The following is a 12,233-nucleotide window of genomic DNA, read 5'->3' as shown; positions in this document are numbered from 1 at the left end:
TGTAATCATCAAACATTAGAAGCAACAAAAATATTAAATAGATGGGAAGGATATCCGCATAACTGTTTTAATCAGGGAATTTTTGAAAAGTGAGCTACTGAGCTATGAAAAGATATGTAGCAATCTTACCCACTTAATTGCTATTTTTTTTTTAAATTTGGTGTGTCTGAGGTGTTTGCACGCTTATGTAAATAAGTATACATGAATATGTGTGTATGTACATGTGGAGGCCAGAGATCAATGTCTAATGTCTTACTTTATTTCTCTCTACCTTTTTTTTTTTTTTGAGACAACTAAACCTGGAGTTTAATCCAGAAAACTCTGCCTCCCCAGCTTCTGTCTCTGCCTCCCCAGCTCTGAACCATGCCCAACTTTGTAGCTGGACTTAGCTACTTTGTGGGTTCTTTTTACCACCCTTTACCCTTGCACCTCCCTGCCCTGCATCATCCTTTATCACTAGATAGGAGAGAAAGAAGGACAGAGGGGGAGAGAGATCTATGAATCTAATTTCCTTCTTCTTGTTTCTTCTTTGAGCATGACTACTAACAAACTGCAAACAGCCCCCAAATGGCCAACAACCACCCACCCTGCCTCTCAGGGCCCTAGCATTTATATACCCTCTGAAAGTTCCCAGAATTCCAAATGTCACACAATCACAGAAACAATCTGGAGCTGGCAAACAATGCGTCTACTAGAGCATGGGGCAAATCACAGTCAGCTGCTGTGGTCAGTCCAAAGTAGCCCCACATCCCCACACCGGGAATTAAAACGAAAACATATTCTTATAATATTTCTGTGTTTCTTAAAGAAACAAAAATTTGAGAATTCTCAGTACACAACTTTCTATATGAATACTAGGAAATTTAACCTGAGGTCCTCGTGCTTACATGGCAGGCACTTTACCAGCTGAGCTATCTCTTCAGCTTCCAAGTGCTTACTGCTAAATGAAAGAAACTCATATGGAAAAGCTATGACATATTGTATGATACCAATGATATGAACTATGGAAAAGTAAAAATTTGTAGAAATTCCAAAAAGCTCGGTGATTGCAAGAGAGGGTAGATCATGAAAGACTTTTAAGACAATGAATGATGCTGTATGATACTATAATAGTAGAACCATGTAATTAACATTTGTTAAAACAAGAAAGTTATGGATGTAGCTCAATGGTAGAGCCATTGTTTACCTAACTTGAGCAAAGTCTCAGCACCACAAAAACACATAATAGTCTCAAGAATGAACCTGAAGGTAAACTATAGACTTTAGTTCATAGTTAATACGTATTGATATCGGTTTTAACAATGTATATTAATGTAAGCTATTAAGAACAAAAGAATCTGTGCAAAAGTGGGGAATCCACACGAAACTATTTGTGGCTGAAATTATCTATGAACATAAAACTCCCCAATTTAAAATATATTGCATTTTTAATTGGAAAATTTTTAGACATATAAAAACTAAAAGAACTCAGGAGCAGACCTATACAATGTGAAACAACAGAGTTCTGTTCTTTGGGTGTTTTTTTTTTCAGGCATGAAACCCAGTAATCCAGATGGAACTATAGATATACGCAAAAGGATGGCAGGTAGAAGATCCTCAGGGTTAAATGTGAGAGACAGTTCTTTTCTTGATCTCATCATTAAGAATACCACTTCTTGCCTTATTTATCCTTGTTGTGGTTGTTTTTTTATAATGGTCAAGTATTACGATATTGGTTAAAAAAAAAAATCCAATTGGAGTTTCACAGCCAGAAACGTAGTTCTTGAGGTACTCTGTGTCTGTACACCAGACAATAGCTGTATGTTTTTTTCATGCTTGGAACTTGGTAATAGGGAAGTTGTTTCAGTGCTGACTACAGGAAATTCAATAGGTGATATGCTTCATACTGTGCAAAGTTTCATGCATGTGGAAACCACCCTGTCCTCAGCCTCTTCCCTATCCCACCCTTCTGATGTCTTTTCTGAGTGCTTTTGCCTTCGGCTCAGTGTTGTGGCCTCTGGGTGCTTGCCCACATACATTGAATGCTGTTTCACTTTATCAGTGACCACCCTGGATGTAAGTAGCAGAATCCTAAGAAAGAACCTTACTAGGAAAGGTTAATGTTGGGCAGCTGGGATTGGAAAAATGACAAGATACAAAATCTGCCACAAGGCATCACAATTGTGCAGCTGAGATGCAAGAAGCAGCCAAAATAAGTCATCGTTCTGTTTGTTTGTTTGTTTGTCTGTTTGTCTGTTTGTTTTTCAAGACAGGGTTTCTCTGTGTAGCCTTGGCTGTTCTGGAATTCACTCTGTAGACCAGACTGGCCTTAAACTCATAGAACCACCTGCCTCTACCTCTCGAGTGCTGGGATTAAAGGCGTGCACCGCAGCCACCACCACCACATGACTAGAATAGGTCATCTTGAAGGGAGAAAGGAAGGAATTTTCTTCCTCATTTTAGGCTTTTTAGAATAGAATTAGCAGTCTTCAGACAGGTACCAAAGTGTCTCTGCTGTTTACTACACAGCTACTACAAGAATATGAAGATATAGAAATACATGTGTGGAATAGTTGGGAAGAGAGTCTTAACGCTTTTTCTTTCTTTCTTTCTTTCTTTCTTTCTTTCTTTCTTTCTTTCTTTTTTTAAGAATTAGTTTTACATGGGCCCTGGAAAATGTTTGCAAGTATCAATTTTGTGTCACCTTGGCTGGGCCTATATAAGGACTATATATGTTCATATCTGAAATGCTGCTGACATAGGGCCTTACAAAGGCCATATACAAAGACTCCTGGGTTGGGACACTTTTAGGAAGTAGGACCCAAGGTCTTACTGTCAGAAGCTCATGATCCCCTTCGTCTGAACCAGGCCCTGCCATTACTCCTTGTTTCTTATGAACTACTAGAGGGAAGCTCAAGGGGAGGTACCCTGTAAGTAAAAGCTGTTCAGAAAACTGCACTGGATGTTAGTCCCAGCCTAGTTAAAGGAGGTGGCAGCAATAGATGACTCCACACAGTGGATTACGGGTATCAACCAGGTCTTTATGTATAAATAGGAGAGTCTTATGTGGTGGTTTTAAGACCACACATATTAGCTTGTGGCAGCTGTGGTCACATATATCTCTGGTGGCCACAAACAACAGGGTAGACTCCAACTGTTCATGGTAGCTAGCATAAATGGGAAGTGATGAGAAGGTGAAACAAGTCTGGGAATGTTCTTTCAGTGTTAAACGTTGTGAGTGACCTGAGGCCACCGACTGAAAGGCACAGGGAGAGATACCCAGCTGCCAGGTCTCAAGAGGCCAGCTCCAAGTTGGCTCTCCCTACAGTCAGTCCAGGGCTAGCATTTTTGTGATGAGTCACCATGTATATATTCCCTAAACTGTCCCAGCACCCACCTAGATATCTCCAGTGACTCAAGGCTAGTACTGAAACTCCCAGAGCTCTCTCCCCCTCCATTCTGTGTGCTATTTGCCTACAATGGCAATCTGGACCCAGGAAACAATGGCATCAGCCTGTCTACTTCTTTAGTACCTGAAGGGTGGCTAAATGGTGCACAGCTTTCCTGAAGCTGGAGAAAGGCACCTGTAATCTCTATTTCTTCCTAAACTGACATGGGAACCATGGTAGCCCCTTTACCTCTTGGTTCTTGGATACCCACTATATCTGACTATTCTGTGAAGATCCAGTTGACTGGGTAGCACCCTCTCTTCTTCAAGAAATGGTCTCTAGAGTCCATTACCATGTGTCATCTAAAGCACCAGGCCTACAGTGAAAGGACTGTAGGCAATCTTGTCAACACAACCAGTCTCTATACAGCTCAGAGAAGTTTCCTGGGCCTCAGTTTCCCCATCTGTAAATGGGACAACCTCACTATCTATGTCACAAGTAGTTGAGAGGTGGCAGGAGCCTGTGTAGGTAAAAGAGCTCTGTTCAGACCGTCTTTCTATATTACTCCATCCAACTCAGGACTGAAGTTTGTTGCCTAAAGGGGATTACGGATACCAAAGCAGTGGGGCTGAAGGTCTCACATGGAACTTTCAAGCACTTCTTCTTGGTCTTTATTTCTCCTCACCATCTTCAATCCTAAACATTATCTTATTATCCTTTTCTGTTTAAATTTCTATAAAGAGCTGTGGTAGAGCTAAAGATAAAAAATACATATTTGACAGGGTATGAAAGAAGCAAGTAATAGTGTGACTGATTGGCAGAAGGTATTCCTGGAGCAGAGATAAGTAGGTCCAATGAGGGACAGTCACTTGCAAGTGCTGGGGTTGTGGTGGCACTGTCCTGCTTAGTCTTTAGGAAAGCAAAGCTGCCTGTGCTCCATTCCATTGCCACTGTAAGGCCTCTCATCTTGGTGTTAGTGGGTGTTCTGGAGTGACCCCATAGGAAGTAAAACTACCACCTGCTCCAACTTTGTGGGCTCTGGGTATGTCCTTTGAGACCAGCACTGGCTTGTGAGGCTACAAGTTATAGCTGGCCTTCAGAAGCTCAAACCAGCACAAATAAACACCTTGACTGACTATCAAATCTGTTATAGGGAAGGATTACCTTGGAGTTCACGTGTGGGGAGGGCACCACATTCCCTAGTACTCATATTCACATGTTGCCTCCCAAAGGCCCCAAATAATCATTCATTCTTCCTCCCCTCAGTACACTTGCTCAGTTTGGGATCATTGGATGGCTGGCAATCCACATAGCAATATTACTGGGTAGGTGTTTCAAGGAGACACAGTGGTGATCCACTTTGGCAGCTCTGGTGTGGCCATAAGATCTTACTTAGGGTAGAAGCTGATGGATATTGGTGACATGTTGAGTCCAGGGAGGTCCAGACTTGGAGCAGCCAATGGGCTGCTGTAGTTACTAGGGATGTAAAATATCCAAGTGGAGCTCCAGAAGGTATCAGAGCTGAGAAAGGTACCTTGGGGGATGTGTGGAATTCTCTAATCATTGCAGATATCACCCTCAGGAATAAGGAGAAGACTCCAAATATGGGCTGGGAAAAGCCCCAAGGAACAGCACTAAAGGGCAAGTAGGGTGAGTGTATGTTGGGGTAGGGGGGAACCAGGAAAGAAGAGTAGTCAGGTTTCAGATAAATTAGCACTCTGGCTGGTCTGCATACTGCAGACACTAAGAGAAAAACAACTTAAGAAGGGACTACAGAAGCATCCAGGAGGGACAGCATGGAGCACTGCTCTATCAAGTCAGCAGCCTAGGACTGGCTGAGACACCTATAATCATGGATAAGGGGTCCTGTGGGTTCTACTGTTTTAAACTAGCTTATTCTGAAGCTTATTGTTTTGATCCTATATGACCTTTTAGAGTTTTCCATATCCTGTTCTTCTAGTTCCAGAATACTGGGAGGAACTTGGAGCACCCCGATCCTTAGTGTCAAGGACACAAAGACAAGGTCCACAGTCATAGGCATAGCAAGTGGAACAACATAGAGATTGGGAAATGTACTTCATTTTCATTATAAGACCCACAATCACCTAATACTTAGGAATCCCTTCATGCATGTGCTATATCAGCTCCCAATAAGCCACTTATAACTAGTTAATGGGCAAGTCCCTTCTAAACCTGAGGCCTCATTGTCATGGAGGTACTGATCCCATGCTGCACAGGGAGTGGTCTCCTTCTGGGCACAGAATCCAGTTGAGAAGGACTGGGAGTGTGCAAATGTTCATGTATACCTGTTTTTCACTCTCAAAATTCATCTAAATGACAGCTTTTAAGGCATGGGGAGGTGGAAGAGAAGGCAATAATGTATTCAGAAGCCAGAAAACTCTTTAAGTTTTCTTAAGTAGGAGACAAATGGCCCAGGAAACACAAAAAAATGCTGAGTTCTAGTCAGAATATCGGAAGCTCAGAACCAACACAATCTAGCCTTTAAAATCCTCTACCACCTCATCCAAAGAACAAGTGGCACTAGGTTCTGATGGAAATGTTCAAGTATTCAAACTAAGATGATGTTGTCAAATGTTTTTAGAAGTTGCAGACCCCCAGGTCCCAACCATGATCCTCCGCCATAGAGAAACTAGAACTTTATTCTCTTGAAAGAGTAAGAGAGTATTTACAAGCTGTGAGGGATGGATTCACTATGGAAAGAATGAATTCACCAAAATTAATTCTAGAATACATCTGCTGTGACTTCAGGGCACTTTCATTTCCAGCACCCAGTAGACTGGTGAACTGTCCTCAAAGCAAGAGACAGCATCTTCACAGTGTTGAGCCTCTCATGCCAACTGTAGAGTTGTGCATCTTTCTAACACACCAGAAGTAGCTATGGTCCCACCTTCCTAAAGCTGGAAGAACTGCTTGCTCTGTAGAGCCATGTCCAGGCCCAGGCTTGTTTATCCCAGTAGAATCAATACTCAGAAGCCAAGGGTATTGTGGTGTCCAAAAACTGAGCACTTTAATCTGAAAGACACTAAGAATTGGGGGGCTCCAAGTTTCTCCCAATATTCTGGAACTAGAAAAGCAGGTATGGAAAACTCCAAAAGGTCATATAGGATCAAAACAATCTCCAAACATTTGAACCTCTTTAAAAAACAAGGATTCTCTTTCCCAGGAAGAACTCTTCCCCTTCCTAAGAACTCCCTACATGACTACCAGCTAGATCCCAAACATGGTCTCCATTAGAAGTCTTAGCAACCATCCATTTTATGGAAGACTGAACAAAGATTTGATTATACTGTCACGGCCACCAACTGCTCAGTTCCTGGACAGACCTGAGCTGAGGCCACTGCTGTAAATGTGTCTCAGACAGACCAGGACTCCATTTGGAGCCTATCTGAGACTTGGTACCATTCTTTCCTTAGTTGCCAATAAATCTCCTACTTCTAAAATCCTCTGTGACCCACCCCACATACCCACGACATCTGTGACAGTGACCTCTGGAGTTCTCCTACCTAGATAGTGTTCTTAGTTTTGTGTACTACTTGAAAGCTCTGCAAACACCAGAAGCAGGTAGATGTGTCATCAGATCTTAACAAAACTCACTAAGGATGAGCTCCTGCCCTTCACAAACTGCTTTCACACACTTTGGTGAGTTTTGGTATTGCATCTTTTAGGAACTATTTGGAAGCCCTTTAAGTAAGCTCTTTGTGTTTCCTGGGCCATTTATTCATACTCCTTACAATTATGAAAAGGCTCTAGGTAGGAGACTGGGATGGGCAGTTCCCCTGACATACAGTACTTCAAGGGTATATGACAGGCTAGACCCTTCAAAATCAAAAGGAAGAAGACAGTGGGCAATGATGGAATAGGGCTAATGAACCAAACACAAGGCTGCTACTCTCACATGAGAGTAGATGTGGGCCTCTCCACCATGACATCTCATTCTTCTACAGTCCTAGACTTACCTCTGTAGGCAGCCATATTGGGGCCCTGGAAACACCCTCTCCATTTTTACTCCATCAAGGACCATCACATACCCAGTTCTCAGGACCTAGGATGAGCTCAGTTTGTAACAGAGATAATCTGCTTGCCCATACTCATGTAGTAGCAACTATGCCAATGTTAAGAGTTGTAACCCCAGCCTACTAACTACTATCTGTGGTGTAACTTTGGTAAAGGAAATCTCCAAGAGCGCTTCCTCACAGTTATGCAAATTCTACATGGCTTTCTCATGTATGACCTATGGTCTTACCTGAGTGGAACAGAAACTGGAAACAAAGTTCAGAGTATCTTAAGAATTTCTCAGGTAAAATGGCTTCTGTCTATATATAAGAAGAACTCCACATCTACTTCTAGGAAACATTCCTAGAGAAGTCAAGTTGAATGTGATTTGCTGTAAATGAAAATCTGAACTTGGGAAAACTAGAAATCCTCCTGTCATGAAAGTGTAACAGTAGAAAAGTACCTCTGAAAGGAAAAAAAATGGTAAAGTACATGAGCTAAAACAAATAAAAGGAATCCATTGTCTCACAAATGGGAAGTCCAAGTATAGACTGCCTTCAGGCATAGCCAGATCTAATAGCTGTGAGGTCATCAGAGAGCTCTCTCTTTCTCACCCCTAACTCAGTGCTTAGCACTGCCTTCTACCAGAATATCTGAGCTCTCATTCATTCATAGCTAAGAAAGATGGTATGGGGGAAAAAAAGATGGTATGGAAGCACAGGTATACTGCATACCTCTAATCTAGCAAGCCAAGCTGGACAACTGTTTCTTTCTGACTCTAAGAGAAAACTCAGGGGGTGGAAGGGGCATGATGTGGATATGGCTGGCTCATGGGAACAGGTGGGGTGCAGTGAATTAGACTTTGGAGAACCACACTTGAGGGAAGGCAGGTCCAACAGAAGTGGTGGCTGAGCCACACTGGTACCAGAGAAAGACTTAAATAGAAGGGCCCTCTTACCATGACCACCCTCATAGCACTCCCAGAAGCATAAGGATCAGAGTAGCAGCCTCCTCACAGACCATAGCACCTATGCACAGTGAAACTTTTATTAGAAATCACCCTCCAAACACACCACGAGGTACTGTGGGTCCAACGTGTTTCCTGAGGAAGGAGGGTCACAGTATTGGGATATCAAGATCCTGGGCAGCTTGGCCAGTGAGTCCATTGCCTAGAACTGACCATGGCCAGCACTCCCTCACAGCAACATGAATCATCCATAAGAACCTCCACAAATGCAACACAAGAAACACCAGAGCACACACATCTGCACTACACTTAAATAATAATAAATACAGAATTCCATTTGCTGTTATTGGCCTGACAAAAGGAACCCAAAGGGAAAAAGAAAACCAAACACCTTTCTCTCTGGTGGACCAATGGGGAGAAAAACCCAAATTATCAAAATTCCTCAGTTACAAAATACTTTTTTAAAAAATTCCATTATTAAAAGAATAAATAACAAAATATATAAAAAATAACTTGGTTGCATCAAAATTATAACTAGAAGTTATATCAAGATTCTTTGTGGCCTATCTTATAGTCAAATAAATGTTTTTGTTTTGATTTAACTTATTTAACTCTTATGGTGCCCTAGTGTGTAGTCTAGTTGAAATAGTATAAAATAAATAAATAAAAATAATAAATAGCAAACATTAACATAAGAGGGTAAGAATATAAATACTTATGACAAAATTAAATAATTTACAGAATAAACTAACTACTTTCAGTGTCTTCCAGGAAGTGCAATTTCTCTACTTTTAAATACTAATTTGGAATTGCAGTCACAATTGACTTGGACTCTATTTACACAGTAAGAACATTGTGTTTTTAACACATTAAATTAAAATTTATCCTTTTCACATCTTAAATGAACCTATAAAGAAGTGAAATCTTGGTTGTCTCCCTGTAACAATTTACCTCTGGTCCCTTGTCCCCACCACAGTCACCTTGGATATAAGGAGCAAACCTACACAGGAAAAGATACAATGATGGGTCCAGCACCTGGATGGAGGTACAGAAACCAGAGGTTTGGCCCAGTGGTCTTGGACTTAGAGCCCAAGCCAGGAGTTAAAGACTGGAGCCAGGAGAAGGCAGATCTGCACAGCCTAAAGGCATAAGCTGCCCAAGTAAGTGGCTGATTTTTCAGGGCCTTCCACTGAACAAAAAACAAAACAAAACAAAACAAAAAAAACCTTCAGCTGACTTTCTATGATGCTCATCAACTGTGTAGACTGCCATCTGGGAAGCCTGTTCCTAGATTCACCTCTGAAACAGACTATTGTGCACCTTTAACACAAAGTTGAATTAAATGAAAACACAAAACATACTTGCCATGTTGGCCTCAGTGAGCATAGTTAGAAACCTAGGCATGCCCTCCTGCTGAGACTAACACCCATCAAGTCCATGGCTGCCCTCCCAACTTTGACAAACAATGGAATACTGTGGCTGCAAACTCCAAAACTTCCCTGAGAACCTTGTCCATGAGCTTTCACCGGAGACTTTGAGCTGCTCTTCAGACTTCTTTTAAAAAAAAAACAAAAAAAACAAAAACAAAAAACAAAAACAAAAATAAATCACTTTGTAATACTCCAGTGTCCCCAGGCACTCATATAGAGAGGTCTTCATGCCTGGGCCTAATGGGGACATCATAGGAGACACTGATTTCCAGGCTCCCCTTTGGGTCAGCTGCCCAAGGCTGCACCCAGGCTTCCAATTAGAAGTGGCTAGAAGTCAGGGTCCTCACTGTGAGGAGCAGAGCAGACTCCTGTGTGCCATGCAGCCTAGACCTGAATGCCCCTCACAGCTTGCTTGATCGTTTCCAGAAGGCCTTTGTTCTCCGGATTCTGGTAGCAGTCCTGATTGGAGTACATGTCAGTGAGGGTGTTCACATAGGCGTCAAAATTCTGTTCACATATTGGCTCCTAGAGAATAGAACCAGGTTAGCAGGCCCTTTTACAGTGGACCCCATATAGTAGAAACTAGTGGGAAAGCCTTAACCCTAAGGCAACAGGACAGCAGTAGCAGTCACCCTGCTAAAACTAAAAGTCATAGCAACAAGACTCACTGAAACCCTATTATACCACAATTCATGAGCTACTCAGGACTAGATCCATAGCCAACAGCTACCCCCACCCACCACTGAGAACACTACCAAGGGTATGGAACCCTCCTCAAAGGATCCTTCCCTAAGGAGTCATAAACAAAGTAGTGAAGTACACCCACTGTTCCAACCCTGGAACCATCCTTAGGGCAGCTGCTAGCTCAGCTGTAATACCCAGAGGTGATTTGCTGCCTACCATGTGTGGAAGGCGAATATTGGCAAGACTTTGGATGAGGGCCTGGCTAAGCCCAGACAACTCCAGAAACAGGGCCTCATTCTGCTCCTCAATGAGCTTGTTCTCCTCCTCGATGTTCTTCAGGTTCTTCTCCATGGAAGAGATCTGTGGCAGAGACATAGAAAATGCTGCTTTCCCTTGGCCCTGGCTTAGTATGAAAGCATTGGCCATACCTCACCGTGTTCTAGGAAAAGACAAAGCTCATTAGTGGGAAGGGGACTTGGTTCTGCTCCCCCATAGGATACCCCATCCAGGGAAAGAGATGGTAGGGCCCTGGTCCCTGATTGGAGAGCCTCTGCCCAAAGGAAGTAAGAGCTGGTATGCCAAGTACTTAAGGTTACACGTGGCTTTCTCTGCCTTGTCCCTCCTAGGGTTGGAGAGAAATTACAGACTCCAAGATACCCTGGGCTCAATCTCTGCCCACTCTAGGTGTGCTCTGATTTTGCCAGACTTCCTATTCCTTTTTGTAGGATAGTGTAGAATGGGAATAATTGCATGCAATTTGTAGGTATTAGGTTGCCCCTTCCTGAGTCTTTCCCTTCTACAAAAGACCAGCAAGCTGACTGCCTAGACTCCAGACACATCTCCAGACCAAAACCAGCAAATTTCTCCATTTTCTACACCCTGACAATGAACCAACATGGGATTATGCTGTTTCTGGGGTTTCTGGTGTTAAAGGACAGACACTAGCTTAACTGTATGTTTCCAAGGAGTGAAAGACTGAACTCATGGGAAGACAATGTGTGACGTGAAACAAGGAAAGTGAGCTCCTGCTGGAAGCTGCAGCTGAGGCTGTGTGCTCTGCTCTACCAGCGGTGACTAAAGTAGTTCTAGAGACCTGCATTCCTTTTCCTTCAGCCTTTCCACAGCTAGCATGGAATGCTCTCAGAGTGATAGCTAGGACTGGTAAAGGAAAGCAATCAGGCTTTTACAGATAGGCTTTGTTCTGTAGTTTAAAGATAGTGTCATCTCTCTGTATTGCCCAGATTACTCTTATACCTATGACCTCACACACTCCTCCTGCTTCAGCCTCTTGAGTAGCTGAGTACCACCACACCAAGATTTTTTAAAACTGGGTTTTGAGATTAGAGGGATGGCTATGTAGTTAAAAAAAATACTGCCAGGCGGTGGTGGCACACGCCTTTAATCCCAGCACTTGGGAGGCAGAGGCAGGTGGATTTCTGAGTTCGAGGCTAGCCTGGTCTACAGAGAGAATCCAGGTTCAGTTCTCAGCACCCACATCAGGCAGTTCACAATCTCTTGTAATATCAGCTCCAGAGGATTCAAAGCTCTCTTCTAGCTTTCATAAGCAATGCAAACATGTGCACACACACACACACACACACACACACATACACACTCACAAATGTATGTAATTAAAAAACAAAAATGAAATCTTTAACAAAAATAAATGTCTTAAAAATATGATATTTGAGCCAGGCAGTGGTGGTACATGCCTTTAATCCCAGAACTTGGGAGGCAGAGGCAGGCAGATTTCTGAGTTCAAGGCCAGCC

At 42.6% G+C, this 12,233-nt stretch overlaps 1 protein-coding gene across 7 annotated transcripts in view; it reads right to left on the bottom strand.

The window, feature by feature from the left end:
* Positions 1–8,403: 8,403 nt before the first annotated feature.
* Myt1 (myelin transcription factor 1) overlaps positions 8,404–12,233 on the bottom strand; it is a 68,144-nt gene continuing 64,314 nt past the window's right edge. For all 7 annotated transcript variants that reach the window (XM_031373166.1, XM_031373163.1, XM_031373162.1 and 4 more), the window contains 2 exons: positions 10,680–10,823; positions 8,404–10,304 (listed from right to left, as the gene is read on the bottom strand). In XM_031373166.1, the coding sequence (XP_031229026.1) occupies positions 10,164–10,304; positions 10,680–10,823 (285 nt within the window). In that variant the 3' untranslated portion in view covers positions 8,404–10,163. The remainder of the gene's footprint in view (positions 10,305–10,679; positions 10,824–12,233) is intronic.

Source organism: Mastomys coucha, unplaced genomic scaffold (assembly GCF_008632895.1).
Source record: "Mastomys coucha isolate ucsf_1 unplaced genomic scaffold, UCSF_Mcou_1 pScaffold15, whole genome shotgun sequence".
Lineage (NCBI taxonomy): Eukaryota > Metazoa > Chordata > Mammalia > Rodentia > Muridae > Mastomys > Mastomys coucha.
The sequence above is the reverse complement of the archived record's forward strand: the minus strand, read 5'-3'. Positions and strand labels throughout refer to the sequence as shown.